The 24,834-nt window shown below is 43.2% G+C and overlaps 1 protein-coding gene across 1 annotated transcript in view; it reads left to right on the top strand.

The window, feature by feature from the left end:
- Nucleotides 1-885: 885 nt before the first annotated feature.
- LOC135553794 (transmembrane protein 114-like) overlaps nucleotides 886-24,834 on the top strand; it is a 53,081-nt gene continuing 29,132 nt past the window's right edge. Inside the window, exons 1-2 of the mRNA XM_064985740.1 lie at nucleotides 886-1,193; nucleotides 8,842-8,919. Of these exons, the coding sequence (XP_064841812.1) occupies nucleotides 1,013-1,193; nucleotides 8,842-8,919 (259 nt within the window). The 5' untranslated portion in view covers nucleotides 886-1,012. The remainder of the gene's footprint in view (nucleotides 1,194-8,841; nucleotides 8,920-24,834) is intronic.

The following is a 24,834-nucleotide window of genomic DNA, read 5'->3' as shown; positions in this document are numbered from 1 at the left end:
TAGCACTACACAGCTGATTACAATAAACAACTCATCATCAACCTTTAATTATTTAAATCAGCTGTGTAACGCTAGAGGAAAAACCTAAACGTGCACAGAGGGGTCCCGAGACTGAGTTTGGGAAACCCGGTGGTAGGTAGACTACTTCAGTACCAGACCAGGACACAGAGATACACCTCCACTCCACAGATGGCAGATACACACTCTGACATAGAGACACAACAGCTCTGATCTCTCACTCCCACCTAATCTCTCACTCTGTTCCTCTCTCTCTCTCTGTTCCTCTCTCTCTCTCTGTTCCTCTCTCTCTCTCTGTTCCTCTCTCCCTCTGTTCCTCTCTCTCTCTGTTCCTCTCTCTCTCTCTCTCTCTCTGTTCCTCTCTCTCGCTCTCTCTCTCTCTCTCTGTTCCTCTCTCTCTCTGTTCTCTCTCTCTCTCTCTCTCTCTGTTCCTCTCTCTCTCTCTGTTCCTCTCTCCCTCTGTTCCTCTCGCTCTCTGTTCCCCTCTCTCTCTCTGTTCCTCTCTCTCTCTCTCTCTCTCTCTCTCTCTCTCTGTTCCTCTCTCTCTCTCTCTGTTGCTCTCTCTCTCTCTCAAATTATTATTATTATTGACTTTTTCAATGATAATCTTCATCTCCCTCGCTCTATCTTCTGACTTTTACCCTCTCTGTTTCCCTCCCTTTTCCCCTCTCTCTCTCTCTCTTCTTGTAATCTTCCTCTCTCCCTCTGTGCTTCTCTCCCTTTCCCTCTCTCCTCCTTCCTCTCTCTCTAACTCTCTTCTTGTCCTCCTCCTCTATCCCTCTCTCTGTGTTTCTCTCCCTTTCCCTCTCTCTTCCTCTCTCTTCCCCCCTCTCTCTCTTCTTGTTCTCCTACTCTCTCCCTCTGTGTTTCTCTTCATTTCTCTTTCTCACTCCCTCATGCTCTGTACATCTCTTTCTTTCTCGCTCTGATTTGCCTCACCACGTCTATCACTCTCTCTGTTTCCCTCTCTCCTCTCTCCTCTCCTCTTCTCGGTATGGTGAGGATGACTCTGGGAGCTCTGGCACTGTTTGTAGCTGTGTGTGGAGTGTCCAGTTTTGTGTTGCTGGGGGTGGCTATAGGGACAGACTACTGGTACCTCATAGATGTCGCTCAGAGGGAAAACATCTCCAACCTCTCTCTCAACTCACACTCAGGACTATGGAGGACCTGCAACTGTAAGTCACTGCGTGTTACTTTTCTTTGAGCAGTGAATCAGATACTGGTCCTTTGTGGTTTAGTGTGACCATCTGTAGCTCAGCTGGTACAACCAGGTTATAGCATGTATAGTGTAGTCCCCTGTAGCTCAGCTGGTACTACCAGGTTATAACATGTATAGTGTAGTCCCCTGTAGCTCAGCTGGTACAGCATGGTACTACCAGGTTATAACATGTATAGTGTAGTCCCCTGTAGCTCAGCTGGTACAGCATGGTACTACCAGGTTATAGCATGTATAGTGTAGTCCCCTGTAGCTCAGCTGGTACTACCAGGTTATAACATGTATAGTGTAGTCCCCTGTAGCTCAGCATGGTACTACCAGGTTATAACATGTATAGTGTAGTCCCCTGTAGCTCAGCTGGTACAGCATGGTACTACCAGGTTATAGCATGTATAGTGTAGTCCCCTGTAGCTCAGCTGGTACAGCATGGTACTACCAGGTTATAACATGTATAGTGTAGTTCCCTGTAGCTCAGCTGGTACAGCATGGTACTACCAGGTTATAGCATGTATAGTCTAGTCCCCTGTAGCTCAGCTGGTACAGCATGGTACTACCAGGTTATAACATGTATAGTGTAGTCCTCTGTAGCTCAGCTGGTACAGCATGGTACTACCAGGTTATAACATGTATAGTGTAGTCCTCTGTAGCTCAGCTGGTACAGCATGGTACTACCAGGTTATAACATGTATAGTGTAGTCCTCTGTAGCTCAGCTGGTACAGCATGGTACTACCAGGTTATAACATGTATAGTGTAGTCCTCTGTAGCTAAGCTGGTACAGCATGGTACTATCAGGTTATAACATGTATAGTGTAGTCCTCTGTAGCTCAGCTGGTACAGCATGGTACTACCAGGTTATAACATGTATAGTGTAGTCCTCTGTAGCTCAGCTGGTACAGCATGGTACTACCAGGTTTTAACATGTATAGTGTAGTCCTCTGTAGCTCAGCTGGTACAGCATGGTACTACCAAGTTATAACATGTATAGTGTAGTCCCCTGTAGCTCAGCTGGTACAGCATGGTACTACCAGGTTATAACATGTATAGTGTAGCCCTCTGTAGCTCAGCTGGTACAGCATGGTACTATCAGGTTATAACATGTATAGTGTAGTCCTCTGTAGCTCAGCTGGTACAGCATGGTACTACATGGCTTTAAGATGCTTTGGATAAGTTTCAGCTAAAGTGTCAGCTAGATGGCAGACATTCTATTATCAGATATTCTATTATCAGACATTCTATTCTCAGACATTCTATTCTCAGACATTCTATTATCAGACATTCTATTATCAGATATTCTATTATCAGATATTCTATTATCAGACATTCTATTCTCAGACATTCTATTATCATACATTCTATTATCAGACATTCTATTATCAGACATTCTATTATCAGACATTCTAATATCAGACATTCTATTCTCAGACATTCTATTATCAGACATTCTATTATCAGACATTCTATTCTCAGACATTCTATTATCAGATATTCTATTATCAGACATTCTATTATCAGACATTCTATTATCAGACATTCTATTATCAGATATTCTATTATCAGACATTCTATTATCAGACATTCTATTATCAGACATTCTATTATCAGACATTCTATTATCAGACATTCTATTATCAGATATTCTATTATCAGATATTCTATTATCAGATATTCTATTATCAGACATTCTATTATCAGACATTCTATTATCAGATATTCTATTATCAGATATTCTATTATCAGACATTCTATTATCAGACATTCTATTATCAGATATTCTATTATCAGATATTCTATTATCAGCCATTCTATTATCAGATATTCTATTATCATACATTCTATTATCAGATATTATATTATCAGACATTCTATTATCAGACATTCTATTATCAGACATTCTATTATCAGATATTCTATTATCAGACATTCTATTATCAGACATTCTATTATCAGACATTCTATTATCAGATATTCTATTATCAGACATTCTATTATCAGATATTATATTAGACATTCTATTATCAGACATTCTATTATCAGATATTCTATTATCAGACATTCTATTATCAGACATTCTATTATCAGACATTCTATTATCAGACATTCTATTATCAGACATTCTATTATCAGACATTCTATTATCAGACATTCTATTATCAGATATTCTATTATCAGATATTCTATTATCCGATATTCTATTATCAGATATTCTATTATCAGATATTCTATTATCAGACATTCTATTATCAGACATTCTATTTCTATTATCAGATATTCTATTATCAGATATTCTATTTTCAGACATTCTATTATCAGATATTCTATTATCAGACATTCTATTATCAGACATTCTATTATCAGATATTCTATTATCATACATTCTATTATCAGATATTATATTATCAGATATTCTATTATCAGACATTCTATTATCAGACATTCTATTATCAGATATTCTATTATCAGACATTCTATTATCAGATATTATATTAGACATTCTATTATCAGATATTCTATTATCATACATTCTATTATCAGACATTCTATTATCAGACATTCTATTATCAGACATTCTATTATCAGACATTCTATTATCAGATATTCTATTATCAGACATTCTATTATCAGACATTCTATTATCAGACATTCTATTATCAGATATTCTATTATCAGATATTCTATTATCAGATATTCTATTATCAGATATTCTATTATCAGATATTCTATTATCAGACATTCTATTATCAGACATTCTATTATCAGACATTCTATTATCAGACATTCTATTATCAGATATTCTATTATCAGATATTCTATTCTCAGACATTCTATTATCAGATATTCTATTATTAGATATTCTATTATCAGATATTCTATTATCAGATATTCTATTATCAGATATTCTATTATCAGATATTCTATTATCAGATATTCTATTTTCAGACATTCTATTATCAGATATTCTATTATCAGACATTCTATTATCAGACATTCTATTATCAGATATTCTATTATCATACATTCTATTATCAGATATTCTATTATCAGATATTCTATTATCAGACATTCTATTATCAGACATTCTATTATCAGACATTCTATTATCAGATATTCTATTATCAGATATTCTATTATCAGACATTCTATTATCAGACATTCTATTATCAGATATTATATTATCAGACATTCTATTATCAGACATTCTATTATCAGATATTCTATTATCAGATATTCTATTATCAGATATTCTATTATCAGACATTCTATTATCAGACATTCTATTATCAGACATTCTATTATCAGATATTCTATTATCAGATATTCTATTATCAGACATTCTATTATCAGACATTCTATTATCAGATATTATATTATCAGACATTCTATTATCAGACATTCTATTATCAGATATTCTATTATCAGATATTCTATTATCAGACATTCTATTATCAGATATTCTATTATCAGATATTCTATTATCAGACATTCTATTATCAGACATTCTATTATCAGATATTCTATTATCAGATATTCTATTATCAGCCATTCTATTATCAGATATTCTATTATCATACATTCTATTATCAGATATTCTATTATCAGACATTCTATTATCAGACATTCTATTATCAGACATTCTATTATCAGATATTCTATTATCAGACATTCTATTATCAGACATTCTATTATCAGACATTCTATTATCAGATATTCTATTATCAGACATTCTATTATTAGATATTATATTAGACATTCTATTATCAGACATTCTATTATCAGATATTCTATTATCAGACATTCTATTATCAGACATTCTATTATCAGACATTCTATTATCAGATATTCTATTATCATACATTCTATTATCAGACATTCTATTATCATACATTCTATTATCAGATATTCTATTATCAGACATTCTATTATCAGACATTCTATTATCATACATTCTATTATCAGATATTCTATTATCAGACATTCTATTATCAGACATTCTATTATCAGACATTCTAATATCAGACATTCTATTATCAGATATTCTATTATCAGACATTCTATTATCAGATATTATATTAGACATTCTATTATCAGACATTCTATTATCATACATTCTATTATCAGATATTCTATTATCATACATTCTATTATCAGACATTCTATTATCATACATTCTATTATCAGATATTCTATTATCATACATTCTATTATCAGACATTCTATTATCATACATTCTATTATCAGATATTCTATTATCATACATTCTATTATCAGACATTCTATTATCAGACATTCTATTATCAGACATTCTATTATCAGCTTTCTATTATCAGACATTCTATTATCAGACATTCTATTATCAGACATTCTATTATCAGACATTCTATTATCAGATATTCTATTATCAGACATTCTATTATCAGACATTCTATTATCAGACATTCTATTATCAGATATTCTATTATCAGACATTCTATTATCAGATATTATATTAGACATTCTATTATCAGACATTCTATTATCAGACATTCTATTATCAGACATTCTATTATCAGACATTCTATTATCAGATATTCTATTATCAGACATTCTATTATCAGATATTACATTAGACATTCTATTATCAGACATTCTATTATCAGACATTCTATTATCAGACATTCTATTATCAGACATTCTATTATCAGATATTCTATTATCAGACATTCTATTATCAGATATTATATTAGACATTCTATTATCAGACATTCTATTATCAGATATTATATTAGACATTCTATTATCAGACATTCTATTATCAGATATTCTATTATCAGATATTATATTAGACATTCTATTATCAGACATTCTATTATCAGATATTCTATTATCAGATATTATATTAGACATTCTATTATCAGACATTCTATTATCAGATATTATATTAGACATTCTATTATCAGACATTCTATTATCAGACATTCTATTATCAGACATTATATTGAGACCCAGTTCTCTTTTACAAATAAATCCCTTTACTCTGCTGTTCTGTTCTTCAGTCCTGGTCCTGTGCAAGTGTTTTGTTCCAACCCAGCACTAACACAGCTGATTCAACTTATTAGACTTATCGTAACGACCTTGATTACGTGGAACAGGTGTATTAGTACTGGGCTGGAACAAAAACAGTCCCACCCTGACAGTCCCCAGGACCAGAGTTGTTGAGGAGAGCTGCTTTACTGCAGCGTGGGTGTAAGAGCCAGTGAGGGTGTAAGAGCCAGTGAGGGTGTAAGAGCCAGTGAGGGTGTAAGAGCCAGTGAGGGTGTAAGAGCCAGTGAGGGTGTAAGAGCCAGTGTAGGTGACGGCATGTCTGTTTTCTGCTGTAGACAACCTCTGGGTTGTAACAATGTCATAACATACAACTCAACCTAGGCTCGGACTGTTGTGGTGTTTAGAAACAGACTGACATCCAGGCTAGGACTGCTGTGGTGTTTAGAAACAGACTGACATCCAGGCTAGGACTGCTGTGGTGTTTAGAAACAGACTGACATCCAGGCTAGGACTGCTGTGGTGTTTAGAAACAGACTGACATCCAGGCTAGGACTGGTGTGGTGTTTAGAAACAGACTGACATCCAAGCTAGGACTGTTGTGGTGTTTAGAAACAGACTGACATCCAGGCTAGGACTGCTGTGGTGTTTAGAAACAGACTGACATCCAGGCTAGGACTGCTGTGGTGTTTAGAAACAGACTGACATCCAGGCTAGGACTGCTGTGGTGTTTAGAAACAGACTGACATCCAGGCTAGGAGGGAAATGAGGGGGAGGAGATGAGGGAGAGGAGATGAGGGAGAGGAGATGAGGGAATGAGGGAGAGGAGATGAGGGAGAGGAGATGAGGAGCTGAGGGAGAGGAGATGAGGGGGGAGGAGATGAGGGAGAGGAGATGAGGGAATGAGGGAGAGGAGATGAGGGAGAGGAGATGAGGAGATGAGGGAGAGGAGATGAGGGGGAGGAGATGAGGGAGAGGAGATGAGGAGATGAGGGAGAGGAGATGAGGAGAGGAGATGAGGGGGAGGAGATGAGGGAGAGGGAGATGAGGGGGAGGAGATGAGGGAGAGGAGCGTGGGAGAGGAGATGAGGAGATGAGGGAGAGGAGATGAGGGGAGGAGATGAGGGTGAGGGAGATGAGGAGGAGGAGATGAGGGGAGGAGATGAGGGAGAGGAGATGAGGGGGGAGGAGATGAGGGTGAGGAGATGAGGGGAGGAGATGAGGGGAGGAGATGAGGGGGAGGAGATGAGGGAGAGGGAGATGAGGGAGAGGAGATGAGGAGATGAGGAGAGGAGATGAGGGGAGGAGATGAGGGAATGAGGGAGAGGAGATGAGGGGAGGAGATGAGGGGGAGGAGATGAGGGAGAGGAGATGAGGGAGGAGATGAGGGAGAGGAGATGAGGAGATGAGGGAGAGGAGATGAGGGGAGGAGATGAGGGGAGATGAGGGGGAGGAGATGAGGAGAGGAGATGAGGGGAGGAGATGAGGGAGAGGAGATGAGGAGATGAGGGAGAGGAGATGAGGGGAGATGAGGGGAGGAGATGAGGGAGAGGAGATGAGGGAATGAGGGAGAGGAGATGAGGGAGAGGAGATGAGGGGAGGAGATGAGGAGAGGAGATGAGGGGGGAGGAGATGAGGGAGAGGAGATGTGGGAGAGGAGATGAGAAGATGAGGGAGAGGAGATGAGGGGAGGAGATGAGGGTGAGGAGATGAGGAGGAGGAGATGAGGGGGAGGAGATGAGGGAGAGGAGATGAGGGGAGGAGATGAGGGTGAGGAGATGAGGGGAGGAGATGAGGGGAGGAGATGAGGGGAGGAGATGAGGGAGAGGAGATGAGGGAGAGGAGATGAGGGAGAGGAGATGAGGAGATGAGGGAGAGGAGATGAGGGGAGGAGATGAGGGAGAGGAGATGAGGGGGAGGAGATGAGGGAGAGGAGATGAGGAGATGAGGGAGAGGAGATGAGGGGGAGGAGATGAGGGGGAGATGAGGGGAGGAGATGAGGGGAGAGGAGATGAGGGAATGAGGGAGAGGAGATGAGGGATAGGAGATGAGGGGAGGAGATGAGGGAATGAGGGAGAGGAGATGAGGGAGAGGAGATGAGGGGAGGAGATGAGGGGAAGAGATGAGGGGAGGAGATGAGGGGGAGGAGATGAGGGGAGGAGATGAGGGAATGAGGGAGAGGAGGGAATGAGGGAGAGGAGGGAATGAGGGAGAGGAGATGAGGAGAGGAGATGAGGAGATGAGGGAGAGGAGATGAGGGGAGGAGATGAGGGAGAGGAGATGAGGGTGAGGAGATGAGGGTGAGGAGATGAGGGGGAGGAGATGAGGGAGAGGAGATGAGGGGAGAGATGAGGGAATGAGGGTGAGGAGATGAGGGAAAGGAGATGAGGGGGAGGAGATGAGGGAGGGAGGATATGACGGGGGAGATGAGGGGGAATGAGGGGGAGGAGAGGAGGGGGAGGAGATGAGGGTGGAGATGAGAGGGAAGATGAGGGGTAGGAGATGAGGGGGGATGAGGGGGGATGAGGGGGCGGAGATGAGGGAGGGAAGATGTGATTGGCTGATCCATGTGTTCTGTCTTCTCTCCCAGCCCAGAAGCTCTGTCAGCCATTCGTCAACCCGTTTGAAGGCGGACAAAACCTCACAGACTCTTACAGACAACTTTTAAGTAAGAACAGTTACAGTAACTAAAGCATTTATCGTTATCATCATCTTCATCATTACCATTGTCATATGATTACCACCTTTTGGGCAGTATTTTGCTGTGTCTTAATGTTAAATATATTGGTGAGTATTTAGCCGTGTTTAAATGTAAGATATATTGGTGAGTATTTAAATGTAAGATATATTGTTGAGTATTTAAGACAGTATATTAGACTCTACAGAGTGGTGTTTTGTTAAGACAGCATATTAGACTCTACAGAGTGGTGTTTTGTTAAGACAGTATATTAGACTCTACAGAGTGGTGTTTTGTTAAGACAGTATATTAGAATCTACAGAGTGTTGTTTTTTTAAGACAGTATATTAAACTCTACAGAGTGGTGTTTTGTTAAGACAGTATATTAGAATCTACAGAGTGGTGTTTGTTAAGACAGTGTATTAGAATCTACAGAGTGGTGTTTTGTTAAGACAGTATATTACACTCTACAGAGTGGTGTTTTGTTAAGACAGTATATTAGAATCTACAGAGTGGTGTTTGTTAAGACAGTATATTAGAATCTACAGAGTGGTGTTTTGTTAAGACAGTATATTAGAATCTACAGAGTGGTGTTTTGTTAAGACATTATATTAGACTCTACAGAGTGGTGTTTTGTTAAGACAGTATATTACACTCTACAGAGTGGTGTTTTGTTAAGACAGTATATTAGACTCTACAGAGTGGTGTTTTCTTAAGACAGTATATTACACTCTACTGTCTTAACAAAACACCTCTGTAGAGTCTAATATACTGTCTTAACAAAACACCACTCTGTAGAGTCTAATATACCGTCTTGACAAAACACCTCTGTAGAGTCAGCTAACATCAGAAACTGCAAAGGTCTCTCCAGAGAGGCCCGTAGACACACTCCTCGTCCAATAAGATGACGAGGATTCTTTAAAGGGAGTTGGCCGCCCTTTGTGATGCAGACAGTGGAGGTGGACAAACCCATTACTCATCGTGTACAAGAGAAAATGAGCAGCGGCTCAGTGTTTACCTCTCTAGGCAGTTTGTGGACTTAGCTGATATTTACAGCTGAGGCTGCTGGCGCCTTCATGTCTACGTTCCAAAATGGCACCCTATTCCCCATATAGAGCACTATTTTAACCAGGGACCATAGGGCTCTGGTCGGAAGTTGTGCACTATATAGTAAAAAGTGTGCCGTTCGGGATGCACACCTTCATTACAGGAGGAAAGCCGCAGATAGTGACTGAACCCCCAGTGACACTCCTTAATAATACAACTCCTCTTTCCCGAGCTCACATCATGTGTTTCTATTGAGTTATTGATCCAAGGCGCCCTGTCTATAACACCTCCAACAGCCGGGTCCAAACCAAGGTCCTTTATAGACCGGAGTTTTCCAGGCAAGAAACACAGTCTGAAGAAGATGAAGATGAAGAAGAAAATTCCCCTTGTTTTCCCAGAAATCCTGATTCCAGTATTTCCTGTTTATTTCATCGTCATTCCATCGGCTCGGCGCCATTAGCTTCTCCTGGTGTCACGCCTTGGTCTTAGTATTTTGTGTTTTAGTTAATTAGTTGGTCAGGCCAGGGTGTGACATGGGTTTATTGTTTGTTGTATTTCTTAGTGGGGTTTTTTAGTTATTGGGATTGTGGCTGATTAGGGGTGTGTGTTGCATAGGTTTGGCTGCCTGAGGCGGTTCTCAATCAGAGTCAGGTGATTCTCGTTGTCTCTGATTGGGAACCGTATTTAGGTAGCCTGGGTTTCGCTTTGTATTTCGTGGGTGATTGTTCCTGTCTCTGTGTTAGTGTTCACCAGACAGGCTGTATAGGTTTTCACGTTCCGTTTGTTGTTTTTGTTATTTCATGTATCGTCATTTGTCTATTAAAAACATGAGTAACCAACACGCTGCATTTCGGTCCGACTCTCTTTCGACAAACGAAGAACGCCGTAACACCTGGTCGACGGTGCCGCCGTACGGCAGGGAGTCACACAGCTCCTTAGCCTGCACTTCCTAGAGGACGGAGAGGAGGGACAGCTGTCTTCACAGAGCACACACTGCCTGAGCTGCAGATCGATAGCTCTTCTCATAGAGATCTTCTCTATTTCAACCATTTTATATTTATGATGTAAGTAAGTGACTTGCTAAAAAAATCTATGTCATTTTTTTTTACAGTGGCTGATTCTCTCAATCCCTTCTTTATTAATCTCTCTGCTTATTGAAGAATCATTAACCTATATTTTAACATGACACTTGTTTCTGGTGTTTTCCCTAAGATCTGGAGAGCGGCACATGTCCTCCTCTACACAAAGGAGGAGGTCCTTTTGAGTGGACCAAAGTTATCTCAAGTTATTAGTATTTTCACTTTGTATTTCGTGGGTGATTGTTCCTGTCTCTGTGTAGTGTTCACCAGATAGGCTGTAATAGGTTTCACGTTCCGTTTTGTTGTTTTGTATTTATTAGTTATTTCATGTATAGTTCCGTTATTTGTTTCATTATTAAAGAACATGAGTAACCAACACACACACACACACACACACACACACACACACACAAACACGCTGCATTTCGGTCCGACTTTCTTGCGACAAACGAAGAACGTCGTTACACGAAAGTTATCTCTAACTTATTAGTATATTATATAACTTAAATTGGACGATAGTTATCTCAACTTTCCAAAGTTTTGCTTAGATGGTAACAAAACATTGTGCTAACTTATTTGTAGATCTTTTCTGAGGCCTTTTGACACGGTTTACCATTACATTCTCATTCAAAAAGCTGGCTAAGGCCTGGATCAGCCTTCTTGAAAGTGGTTTGAGAATGATCTGTCTAATAGGCCACGATGTGTGATTTTTAGGTGTACAGCAGGGGTCTGTATTGGGACCCGCTCTGTTTAATATTTATAATCAATAACATTGGTATATCTGTTAAAACATTTTTATATTCATCTGTATGCAGATGACACTGTGATGTATGTGTCACGCCCTGGTCTTAGTATTTTGTGTTTTCTTTATTATTTTGGTCAGGCCAGGGTGTGACATGGGTTATTTATTGTGGTGTGTTTTGTCTAGGGGTTTTGTTGTAGGTTATGGGATTGTGGTTAGTGGGGTTGTCTAGAAAAGTCTATGGTTGCCTGGAGTGGTTCTCAATCAGAGGCAGGTGTTTATCGTTGTCTCTGATTGGGAACCATATTTAGGCAGCCATATTCTTTGAGTGTTTCGTGGGTGATTGTTCTTGTCTCTGTGTATGTTTGCACCAGATAAGGTTGTTTAGGTTTTTCACATTATGTTTATTGTTTTGTATTGTATCGTCATATTCTTTATTAAATATGTTTACAAATAACCACGCTGCATTTTGGTCCTCCTCTCCTTCGACGGAAGAAAGCCTTAACAGTATGCCAATGACCTAACTGTTGCCCAGGCTATGTTAGAGTTGCAATCTGACCTTGTTACCTTACAGAAAGCCCGGGTTGGTTTGAAAATGTGTACTTAATAATGTGGGAAAGGCTAAAGATGGACTACATATTTATTCATTGGATGGTTCTCCCATCGATCAGGATTCCGCCTATACATATATGGGTATTTGATTTGACAAAGATTGAATGTTTAAAAAAAGAAGAAAAAAAGGATTATCTAGTTAAAAAGCTCAAATTTAAAGTGGGCCTGAGTAAAAATGTTTTTTTTATATTGCCTCTCCCTAATAGCAGGAAGTAGATTTCACAGTCAACCTTCCTGCTGGTTCCTGACTATGGTGAAACTATTTACCAGATTGCAGCAGCCTCTAATCTGTCCACTGGACAGAATGGAAGGGAAAGCATTCTGGATGTAGTCTATCTGGACAGAATGGAGGGGAAAGCATTCTGGATGTAGTCTATCTGGACAGAATGGAGGGAAAAGCATTTTGGATGTAGTCTATCTGGACAGAATGGAGGGAAAGCATTCTGGATGTAGTCTATCTGGACAGAATGGAGGGGAAAGCATTCTGGATGTAGTCTATCTGGACAGAATGGAGGGAAAGCATTTTGGATGTAGTCTATCTGGACAGAATGGAGGGGAAAGCATTCTGGATGTAGTCTATCTGGACAGAATGGAGGGAAAGCATTCTGGATGTAGTCTATCTGGACAGAATGGAGGGGAAGCATTCTGGATGTAGTCTATCTGGACAGAATGGAGGGAAAGCATTCTGGATGTAGTCTATCTGGACAGAATGGAGGGGAAAGCATTCTGGATGTAGTCTATCTGGACAGAATGGAGGGAAAGCATTCTGGATGTAGTCTATCTGGACAGAATGGAGGGGAAAGCATTCTGGATGTCGTCTATCTGGACAGAATGGAGGGGAAAGCATTCTGGATATCGTCTATCTGGACAGAATGGAGGGGAAAGCATTCTGGATATCGTCTATCTGGACAGAATGGAGGGGAAAGCATTCTGGACGTCATCTATCTGGACAGAATGGAGGAGAAAGCATTCTGGATATCGTCTATCTGGACAGAATGGAGGAGAAAGCATTCTGGATATCGTCTATCTGGACAGAATGGAGGGGAATGCATTCTGGACGTAGTCTATCTGGACAGAATGGAGGAGAAAGCATTCTGGATATCGTCTATCTGGACAGAATGGAGGGGAAAGCATTCTGGACGTCATCTATCTGGACAGAATGGAGGAGAAAGCATTCTGGATATCGTCTATCTGGACAGAATGGAGGAGAAAGCATTCTGGATATCGTCTATCTGGACAGAATGGAGGGGAAAGCATTCTGGACGTCATCTATCTGGACAGAATGGAGGAGAAAGCATTCTGGATATCGTCTATCTGGACAGAATGGAGGAGAAAGCATTCTGGATATCGTCTATCTGGACAGAATGGAGGGGAATGCATTCTGGACGTAGTCTATCTGGACAGAATGGAGGGGAAAGCATTCTGGACGTCATCTATCTGGACAGAATGGAGGGGAAAGCATTCTGGACGTCGTCTATCTGGACAGAATGGAGGGGAAAGCATTCTGGATGTAGTCTATCTGGACAGAATGGAGGGGAAAGCATTCTGGATGTAGTCTATCTGGACAGAATGGAGGGGAAAGCATTTTGGATGTAGTCTATCTGGACAGAATGGAGGGGAAAGCATTCTGGATGTAGTCTATCTGGACAGAATGGAGGGGAAAGCATTCTGGATGTAGTCTATCTGGACAGAATGGAGGGAAAGCATTCTGGATGTCGTCTATCTGGACAGAATGGAGGGAAAGCATTCTGGATGTCGTCTATCTGGACAGAATGGAGGGGAAAGCATTCTGGATGTCGTCTATCTGGACAGAATGGAGGAAAGCATTCTGGATGTCATCTATCTGGACAGAATGGAGGAAAGCATTCTGGATGTCGTCTATCTGGACAGAATGGAGGAAAGCATTCTGGATGTCGTCTATCTGGACAGAATGGAGGGAAAGCATTCTGGATGTAGTCTATCTGGACAGAATGGAGGGAAAGCATTCTGGACGTCGTCTATCTGGACAGAATGGAGGGGAAAGCATTCTGGATGTAGTTAGAATCAGTCTCCCTCCTCCTTCCCCTTTCCCATTTGATTATAGTCCTGCAATAACCTGGTTATCAGACCATGCTGGTTAATTTATCCAACATTGAACTCCCTCGCACGCACGCACGCACGCACGCACGCACGCACGCACACACACACACACACACACACACACACACACACACACACACACACACACACACACACACACACACACACACACACACACACACACACACACACACACACACAATCCCTCCAGTGCTCAACCTCTCCCTCAGCTCTCTTCCTCCCCATTGATTGTGTGGTCAGATGCTGTCACTCATTGGGTTAATGTAGGTTACACAGTAAGTCTCTCAGCAAACACAGCTTTATTTACCATTGGAGCCTTGTTACTGGATGGAGAAAGGAGGGAATGGTTGTATAACTAGACTATGATTTCCTGCTGAGCACATATCTTCAATTTATTGTTATGTATGTTTGTGTACATGTGTGTGTGTGTGTGGGTGCATTCATTTATGTGTGTGCGTGTCTATTGCGTAGGTAGAGGAGGATATTATCTGTGTGATATGCAGCAGCTGTTTGGGATCAGAGTTCTCCCACTGAGAGACAAAGGATGCTGATTGGTGCCAGTCCAGGGCTGATTACCAGCTTATGTTTACCAGGACCACAGGTGCATCATTGAACAGGTACTGGTCACTCAGGCCCTGTGGCCAAAACACTTAACCACTAGTTTTGTAAGGAACCTGATGCCCTTCTGCTTGGCACTCAGCATTAAAAATTGCCCTTCACAGTCATTCTTATTCCCATGTAAAATAGCCTTTTGAGTGACAGACACATTACCCTTAATAACCCCCCCCCCCCCTGGTAAATGCTCAGAATAGAAAGAAAAAAATACCAGGAACTGACTGAGTGGGCGGGGAGATAGTATGCTGAGTTGGCAGGGAGCTAATATGCTGAGTGGGCGGGGAGCTAGTATGCTGAGTGGGCGGGGAGCTCGTATGCTGAGTGGGCGGGGAGCTAGTATGCTGAGTGGACGGGGAGCTAGTATGCTGAGTGGGCGGGGAGCTCGTATGCTGAGTGGGCGGGGAGCTAGTATGCTGAGTGGGCGGGAGCTAGTATGCTGAGTGGGCCGGGAGCTAGTATGCTGAGTGGGCGGGGAGCTAGTATGCTGAGTGGGAGGGGAGCTAGTATGCTGAGTGGGCAGGGAGCTAGTATGGTGAGTGGGCGGGGAGCTAGTATGCTGAGTGGGCCGGGAGCTAGTATGCTGAGTGGGCGGGGAGCTAGTATGCTGAGTGGGAGGGGAGCTAGTATGCTGAGTGGGCAGGGAGCTAGTATGCTGAGTGGGAGGGGAGCTAGTATGCTGAGTGGGCGGGGAGCTAGTATGCTGAGTGGGTGGGGAGCTAGTATGCTGAGTGGGCAGGGAAGCTAGTATACCTAGGAATACCTAGGATAGGATAAAGTAATCCTTCTCACCCCCCCTTAAATTATTTAGATGCACTATTGTAACGTGGCTGTTCCACTGGATGTCAGAAGGTGAATTCACCAATTTGTAAGTCGCTCTGGATAAGAGCGTCTGCTAAATGACTTAAATGTAAATGTAGTATGCTGAGTGGGCATGGAGTTCTGTGAGATAGAAAACACCTGTGTCAACAACATGGACTCAGTGAGCAGTGTGATTATCTCAAGCAAATTTTCTGCAACCTCAACATTGAAATTGCACGCAACATCTAATCCTGTTGTACATCATCTCATTACATATAATTTAACTTGCTAGCCCAAATCCCAAATGGAGTTGTCAGCACTGTTTATCAAGATAGCTTGCTAGTTATTCTTGGACAATTTCAGTTGGGGTACACTTCATGACTCTCTTCTCTGTATACATCAATGATGTCGCTCTTGCTGCTGGTGAGTCTCTGATCCACCTCTACGCAGACGACACCATTCTGTATACTTCTGGCCCTTCTTTGGACACTGTGTTAACAACCCTCCAGAAGAGCTTCAATGCCATACAACTCTCCTTCCGTTGCCTCCAATTGCTCTTAAATACAAGTAAAACTAAATGCATGCTCTTCAACCGATCGCTACCCGCACCTGCCCGTCTGTCCAACATCACTACTCTGGACGGCTCTGATTTAGAATACGTGGACAACTACAAATACTTAGGTGTCTGGTTAGACTGTAAACTCTCCTTCCAGACCCATATCAAATATCTCCAATCCAAAGTTAAATCTAGAATTGGCTTCCTATTTCGCAACAAAGCATCCTTCACTCTTCACTGCCCAACATACCCTTGTGAAACTGACCATTCTACCAATCCTCGACTTTGGCGATGTCATTTACAAAATAGCCTCCAATACCCTACTCAACAAATTGGATGCAGTCTATCACAGTGCAATCCGTTTTGTCACCAAAGCCCCATATACTACCCACCATTGCGACCTGTACGCTCTCGTTGGCTGGCCCTCGCTTCATACTCGTCGCCAAACCCACTGGCTCCATGTCATCTACAAGACCCTGCTAGGTAAAGTCCCCCCTTATCTCAGCTCGCTGGTCACCATAGCATCTCCCACCTGTAGCACACGCTCCAGCAGGTATATCTCTCTAGTCACCCCCAAAACCAATTCTTTCTTTGGCCGCCTCTCCTTCCAGTTCTCTGCTGCCAATGACTGGAACGAACTACAAAAAGCACTGAAACTGGAAACACTTATCTCCCTCACTAGCTTTAAGCACCAACTGTCAGAGCAGCTCACAGATTACTGCACCTGTACATAGCCCACCTACAGTGCCTTGCGAAAGTATTCGGCCCCCTTGAACTTTGCGACCTTTTGCCACATTTCAGGCTTCAAACATAAAGATATAAAACTGTATTTTTTTGTGAAGAATCAACAACAAGTGGGACACAATCATGAAGTGGAACGATATTTATTGGATATTTCAAACTTTTTTAACAAATCAAAAACTGAATAATTGGGCGTGCAAAATTATTCAGCCCCTTTACTTTCAGTGCAGCAAACTCTCTCCAGAAGTTCAGTGAGGATCTCTGAATGATCCAATGTTGACCTAAATGACTAATGATGATAAATACAATCCATCTGTGTGTAATCAAGTCTACGTATAAATGCACCTGCACTGTGATAGTCTCAGAGGTCCGTTAAAAGCGCAGAGAGCATCATGAAGAACAAGGAACACACCAGGCAGGTCCGAGATACTGTTGTGAAGAAGTTTAAAGCCGGATTTGGATACAAAAAGATTTCCCAAGCTTTAAACATCCCAAGGAGCACTGTGCAAGCGATAATATTGAAATGGAAGGAGTATCAGACCACTGCAAATCTACCAAGACCTGGCCGTCCCTCTAAACTTTCAGCTCATACAAGGAGAAGACTGATCAGAGATGCAGCCAAGAGGCCCATGATCACTCTGGATGAACTGCAGAGATCTACAGCTGAGGTGGGAGACTCTGTCCATAGGACAACAATCAGTCGTATATTGCACAAATCTGGCCTTTATGGAAGAGTGGCAAGAAGAAAGCCATTTCTTAAAGATATCCATAAAAAGTGTCATTTAAAGTTTGCCACAAGCCACCTGGGAGACACACCAAACATGTGGAAGAAGGTGCTCTGGTCAGATGAAACCAAAATTGAACTTTTTGGCAACAATGCAAAATGTTATGTTTGGCGTAAAAGCAACACAGTTCATCACCCTGAACACACCATACCCACTGTCAAACATGGTGGTGGCAGCATCATGGTTTGGGCCTGCTTTTCTTCAGCAGGGACAGGAAAGATGGTTAAAATTGATGGGAAGATGGATGGAGCCAAATACAGGACCATTCTGGAAGAAAACCTGATGGAGTCTGCAAAAGACCTGAGACTGGGACGGAGATTTGTCTTCCAACAAGACAATGATCCAAAACATATAGCAAAATCTACAATGGAATGGTTCAAAAATAAACATATCCAGGTGTTAGAATGGCCAAGTCAAAGTCCAGACCTGAATCCAATCGAGAATCTGTGGAAAGAACTGAAAACTGCTGTTCACAAATGCTCTCCATCCAACCTCACTGAGCTCGAGCTGTTTTGCAAGGAGGAATGGGAAAAAATGTCAGTCTCTCGATGTGTAAAACTGATAGAGACATACCCCAAGCGACTTACAGCTGTAAGGTGGCGCTACAAAGTATTAACTTAAGGGGGCTGAATAATTTTGCACGCCCAATTTTTCAGTTTTTGATTTGTTAAAAAGGTTTGAAATATCCAATAAATGTCGTTCCACTTCATGATTGTGTCCCACTTGTTGTTGATTCTTCACAAAAAAATACAGTTTTATATCTTTATGTTTGAAGCCTGAAATGTGGCAAAAGGTCGCAAAGTTCAAGGGGGCCGAATACCTTCGCAAGGCACTGTATATTTTAGCCCAAACAACTACCTCTTTCCCTACTGTATTTAATTAATTCATTTATTTTGCTCCTTTGCACCCCATTATTTTTATTTCTACTCTGCACATTCTTCCATTGCAAATCTACCATTCCAGTGTTTTACTTGCTATATTGTATTTACTTCGCCACCATGGCCTTTTTTTGCCTTTACCTCCCTTATCTCACCTCATTTGCTCACATCGTATATAGACTTGTTTATACTGTATTATTGACTGTATGTTTGTTTTACTCCATGTGTAACTCTGTGTCATTGTATGTGTCGAACTGCTTTGCTTTATCTTGGCCAGGTCGCAATTGTAAATGAGAACTTGTTCTCAACTTGCCTACCTGGTTAAATAAAGATGAAATAAAAAAAGAAATAAATAAAAAATAATATATATATATATATATATATATATATACAGTGGGGAGGACAAGTATTTGATACACTGCCACTTTTGCAGGTTTTCCTACTTACAAAGCATGTAGAGGTCTGTAATTTTTATCATAGGTCCACTTCAACTATGAGAGACAGAATCTAAAACAAAAATCCAGAAAATCACATTGTATGATTTTTAAGTAATTAATTTGCATTTGTGATGTCATTCCAGTCGGTCTGATCTGTGGTGTGATGTCATTACAGTCGGTCTGATCTGTGGTGTGATGTCATTACATGTCATGCCAGTCGGTCTGATCTGTGGTGTGATGTCATTCCAGTCGGTCTGATCTGTGGTGTGATGTCATTCCAGTTGGTCTGATCTGTGGTGTGATGTCATTCCAATAGGTCTGATCTGTGGTGTGATGTCATTCCAGTCGGTCTGATCTGTGGTGTGATGTCATTACATGTCATGCCAGTCGGTCTGATCTGTGGTGTGATGTCATTCCAGTCGGTCTGATCTGTGGTGTGATGTCATTACATGTGTTTCCAGTCGGTCTGATCTGTGGTGTGATGTCATTACATGTGTTTCCAGTCGGTCTGATCTGTGGTGTGATGTCATTCCAGTCGGTCTGATCTGTGGTGTGATGTCATTATATGTCATTCCAGTCGGTCTGATCTGTGGTGTGATGTCATTCCAGTCGGTCTGATCTGTGGTGTGATGTCATTCCAGTCGGTCTGGTCTGTGGTGTGATGTCATTACATGTCATGCCAGTCGGTCTGATCTGTGGTGTGATGTCATTCCAGTAGGTCTGATCTGTGGTGTGATGTCATTACATGTCATGCCAGTCGGTCTGATCTGTGGTGTGATGTCATTACATGTCATGCCAGTCGGTCTGATCTGTGGTGTGATGTCATTCCAGTCGGTCTGATCTGTGGTGTGATGTCATTACATGTCATTCCAGTCGGTCTGATCTGTGGTGTGATGTCATTACATGTCATTCCAGTAGGTCTGGTCTGTGGTGTGATGTCATTACATGTCATTCCAGTCGGTCTGATCTGTGGTGTGATGTCATTCCAGTAGGTCTGATCTGTGGTGTGATGTCATTCCAGTAGGTCTGATCTGTGGTGTGATGTCATTACATGTCATGCCAGTCGGTCTGATCTGTGGTGTGATGTCATTCCAGTCGGTCTGATCTGTGGTGTGATGTCATTCCAGTCGGTCTGATCTGTGGTGTGATGTCATTCCAGTCGGTCTGATCTGTGGTGTGATGTCATTACATGTGTTTCCAGTCGGTCTGATCTGTGGTGTGATGTCATTACATGTGTTTCCAGTCGGTCTGATCTGTGGTGTGATGTCATTCCAGTAGGTCTGATCTGTGGTGTGATGTCATTACATGTCATGCCAGTCGGTCTGATCTGTGGTGTGATGTCATTACATGTCATGCCAGTCGGTCTGATCTGTGGTGTGATGTCATTCCAGTCGGTCTGATCTGTGGTGTGATGTCATTACATGTCATTCCAGTTGGTCTGATCTGTGGTGTGATGTCATTACATGTCATTCCAGTAGGTCTGGTCTGTGGTGTGATGTCATTACATGTCATTCCAGTCGGTCTGATCTGTGGTGTGATGTCATTCCAGTTGGTCTGATCTGTGGTGTGATGTCATTCCAGTAGGTCTGATCTGTGGTGTGATGTCATTCCAGTCGGTCTGATCTGTGGTGTGATGTCATTCCAGTCGGTCTGATCTGTGGTGTGATGTCATTACATGTCATTCCAGTAGGTCTGATCTGTGGTGTGATGTCATTACATGTGTTTCCAGTCGGTCTGATCTGTGGTGTGATGTCATTCCAGTAGGTCTGATCTGTGGTGTGATGTCATTACGTGTGTTTCCAGTCGGTCTGATCTGTGGTGTGATGTCATTACATGTGTTTCCAGTCGGTCTGATCTGTGGTGTGATGTCATTACATGTGTTTCCAGTCGGTCTGATCTGTGGTGTGATGCCATTACGTGTGTTTCCAGTGACGGTGTCTCTTGTGAAAGACTCACGTATAGTTTGGCCTTGTGTCTATTGAGAACTGATGTCTCAATCAATGGTTCCCAATGATCTCTTCAGGTTGGTCGTGGAAAGACATCCAGCTTCCTGAAGTATTTCCATTCAAATAGGTTTGCCTCTCAGAGGTTCATTATCCGTTCGCGATGCACATTAGTGACGTCTGCGAGTCAGCAACAAATAGCATCGTGTGATAATCAAGAGTTGTTTTTGTTGTTGTTGTAATTCATCAAACCTCTGTGGTGCAGCGGTAAATTATTGTCTTTAGTCGACAGTCTGTTGGATTGGCAGAGTCTCCTTGTACATCACTCTTCCCTTGTTGCCTTCAACTTTACTATGGTTATAAAACAGAATCTATGTCATTATTAGGGATGATTACAGTTTTTTATTTTATTTTTTATTTTTACATTTACATTTAAGTCATTTAGCAGACGCTCTTATCCAGAGCGACTTACAAATTGGTGAATTCACCTTCTGACATCCAGTGGAACAGCCACTTTACAATAGTGCATCTACATCATTTAAGGGGGGTGAGAAGGATTACTTTATCCTATCCTAGGTATTCCTTGAAGAGGTGGGGTTTCAGGTGTCTCCGGAAGGTGGTGATTGACTCCGCTGTCCTGGCGTCGTGAGGGAGTTTGTTCCACCATTGGGGGGCCAGAGCAGCGAACAGTTTTGACTGGGCTGAGCGGGAACTGTACTTCCTCAGTGGTAGGGAGGCGAGCAGGCCAGAGGTGGATGAACGCAGTGCCCTTGTTTGGGTGTAGGGCCTGATCAGAGCCTGGAGGTACTGCGGTGCCGTTCCCCTCACAGCTCCGTAGGCAAGCACCATGGTCTTGTAGCGGATGTGAGCTTCAACTGGAAGCCAGTGGAGAGAGCGGAGGAGCGGGGTGACGGGAGAGAACTTGGGAAGGTTGAACACCAGACGGGCTGCGGCGTTCTGGATGAGTTGTAGGGGTTTAATGGCACAGGCAGGGAGCCCAGCCAACAGCGAGTTGCAGTAATCCAGACGGGAGATGACAAGTGCCTGGATTAGGACCTGCGCCGCTTCCTGTGTGAGGCAGGGTCGTACTCTGCGGATGTTGTAGAGCATGAACCTACAGGAACGGGCCACCGCCTTGATGTTAGTTGAGAACGACAGGGTGTTGTCCAGGATCACGCCAAGGTTCTTAGCGCTCTGGGAGGAGGACACAATGGAGTTGTCAACCGTGATGGCGAGATCATGGAACGGGCAGTCCTTCCCCGGGAGGAAGAGCAGCTTCGTCTTGCCGAGGTTCAGCTTGAGGTGGTGATCCGTCATCCACACTGATATGTCTGCCAGACATGCAGAGATGCGATTCGCCACCTGGTCATCAGAAGGGGAAAGGAGAAGATTAATTGTGTGTCGTCTGCATAGCAATGATAGGAGAGACCATGTGAGGTTATGACAGAGCCAAGTGACTTGGTGTATAGCGAGAATAGGAGAGGGCCTAGAACAGAGCCCTGGGGGACACCAGTGGTGAGAGCGCGTGGCGAGGAGACAGATTCTCGCCACGCCACCTGGTAGGAGCGACCTGTCAGGTAGGACGCAATCCAAGCGTGGGCCGCGCCGGAGATGCCCAACTCGGAGAGGGTGGAGAGGAGGATCTGATGGTTCACAGTATCGAAGGCAGCCGATAGGTCTAGAAGGATGAGAGCAGAGGAGAGAGAGTTAGCTTTAGCAGTGCGGAGCGCCTCCGTGATACAGAGAAGAGCAGTCTCAGTTGAATGACTAGTCTTGAAACCTGACTGATTTGGATCAAGAAGGTCATTCTGAGAGAGATAGCGGGAGAGCTGGCCAAGGACGGCACGTTCAAGAGTTTTGGAGAGAAAAGAAAGAAGGGATACTGGTCTGTAGTTGTTGACATCGGAGGGATCGAGTGTAGGTTTTTTCAGAAGGGGTGCAACTCTCGCTCTCTTAAAGACGGAAAAGACGTAGCCAGCGGTCAGGGATGAGTTGATGAGCGAGGTGAGGTAAGGGAGAAGGTCTCCGGAAATGGTCTGGAGAAGAGAGGAGGGGATAGGGTCAAGCGGGCAGGTTGTTGGGCGGCCGGCCGTCACAAGAAGCGAGATTTCATCTGGAGAGAGAGGGAGAAAGAGGTCAGAGCACAGGGTAGGGCAGTGTGAGCAGAACCAGCGGTGTCGTTTGACTTAGCAAACGAGGATCGGATGTCGTCGACCTTCTTTTCAAAATGGTTGACGAAGTCATCTGCAGAGAGGGAGGAGGGGGGGAGGGGGAGGGGGATTCAGGAGGGAGGAGAAGGTGGCAAAGAGCTTCCTAGGGTTAGAGGCAGAAGATTGGAATTTAGAGGGGTAGAAAGTGGCTTTAGCAGCAGAGACAGCGGAGGAAAATGTAGAGAGGAGGGAGTGAAAGGATGCCAGGTCCGCAGGAGGCGGAGTTTTCCTCCATTTCCGCTCGGCTGCCCGGAGCCCTGTTCTGTGAGCTCGCAATGAGTCGTCGAGCCACGGAGCGGGAGGGGAGGACCGAGCCGGCCTGGAGGATAGGGGACATAGAGAGTCAAAGGATGCAGAAAGGGAAGAGAGGAGGGTTGAGGAGGCAGAATCAGGAGATAGGTTGGAGAAGGTATGAGCAGAGGGAAGAGATGATAGGATGGAAGAGGAGAGAGTAGCGGGGGAGAGAGAGCGAAGGTTGGGACGGCGCGATACCATCCGAGTAGGGGCAGTGTGGGAAGTGTTGGATGAGAGCAAGAGGGAAAAGGATACAAGGTAGTGGTCGGAGACTTGGAGGGGAGTTGCAATGAGGTTAGTGGAAGAACAGCATCTAGTAAAGATGAGGTCGAGCGTATTGCCTGCCTTGTGAGTAGGGGGAAGGTGAGAGGGTGAGGTCAAAGAGGAGAGGAGTGGAAAGAAGGAGGCAGAGAGGAATGAGTCAAAGGTAGACGTGGGGAGGTTAAAGTCGCCCAGGACTGTGAGAGGTGAGCCGTCCTCAGGAAAGGAGCTTATCAAGGCATCAAGCTCATTGATGAACTCTCCGAGGGAACCTGGAGGGCGATAAATGATAAGGATGTTAAGCTTGAAAGGGCTGGTAACTGTGACAGCATGGAATTCAAAGGAGGCGATAGACAGATGGGTAAGGGGAGAAAGAGAGAATGACCACTTGGGAGAGATGAGGATCCCGGTGCCACCACCCTGCTGACCAGAAGCTCTCGGGGTGTGCGAGAACACGTGGGCGGACGAAGAGAGAGCAGTAGGAGTAGCAGTGTTATCTGTGGTGATCCATGTTTCCGTCAGTGCCAAGAAGTCGAGGGACTGGAGGAGGCATAGGCTGAGATGAACTCTGTCTTGTTGGCCGCAGATCGGCAGTTCCAGAGGCTACCGGAGACCTGGAACTCCACGTGGGTCGTGCGCGCTGGGACCACCAGATTAGGGTGGCCGCGGCCACGCGGTGTGGAGCGTTTGTATGGTCTGTGCAGAGAGGAGAGAACAGGGATAGATAGACACATAGTTGACAGGCTACAGAAGAGGCTACGCTAATGCAAAGGAGATTGGAATGACAAGTGGACTACACGTCTCGAAT

Source organism: Oncorhynchus masou, chromosome 14, assembly GCF_036934945.1.
Source record: "Oncorhynchus masou masou isolate Uvic2021 chromosome 14, UVic_Omas_1.1, whole genome shotgun sequence".
Taxonomy (NCBI): Eukaryota; Metazoa; Chordata; class Actinopteri; order Salmoniformes; family Salmonidae; genus Oncorhynchus; species Oncorhynchus masou.
Note: the sequence above shows the minus strand (reverse complement) of the source record. Positions and strands in the feature narration are given on the sequence as shown.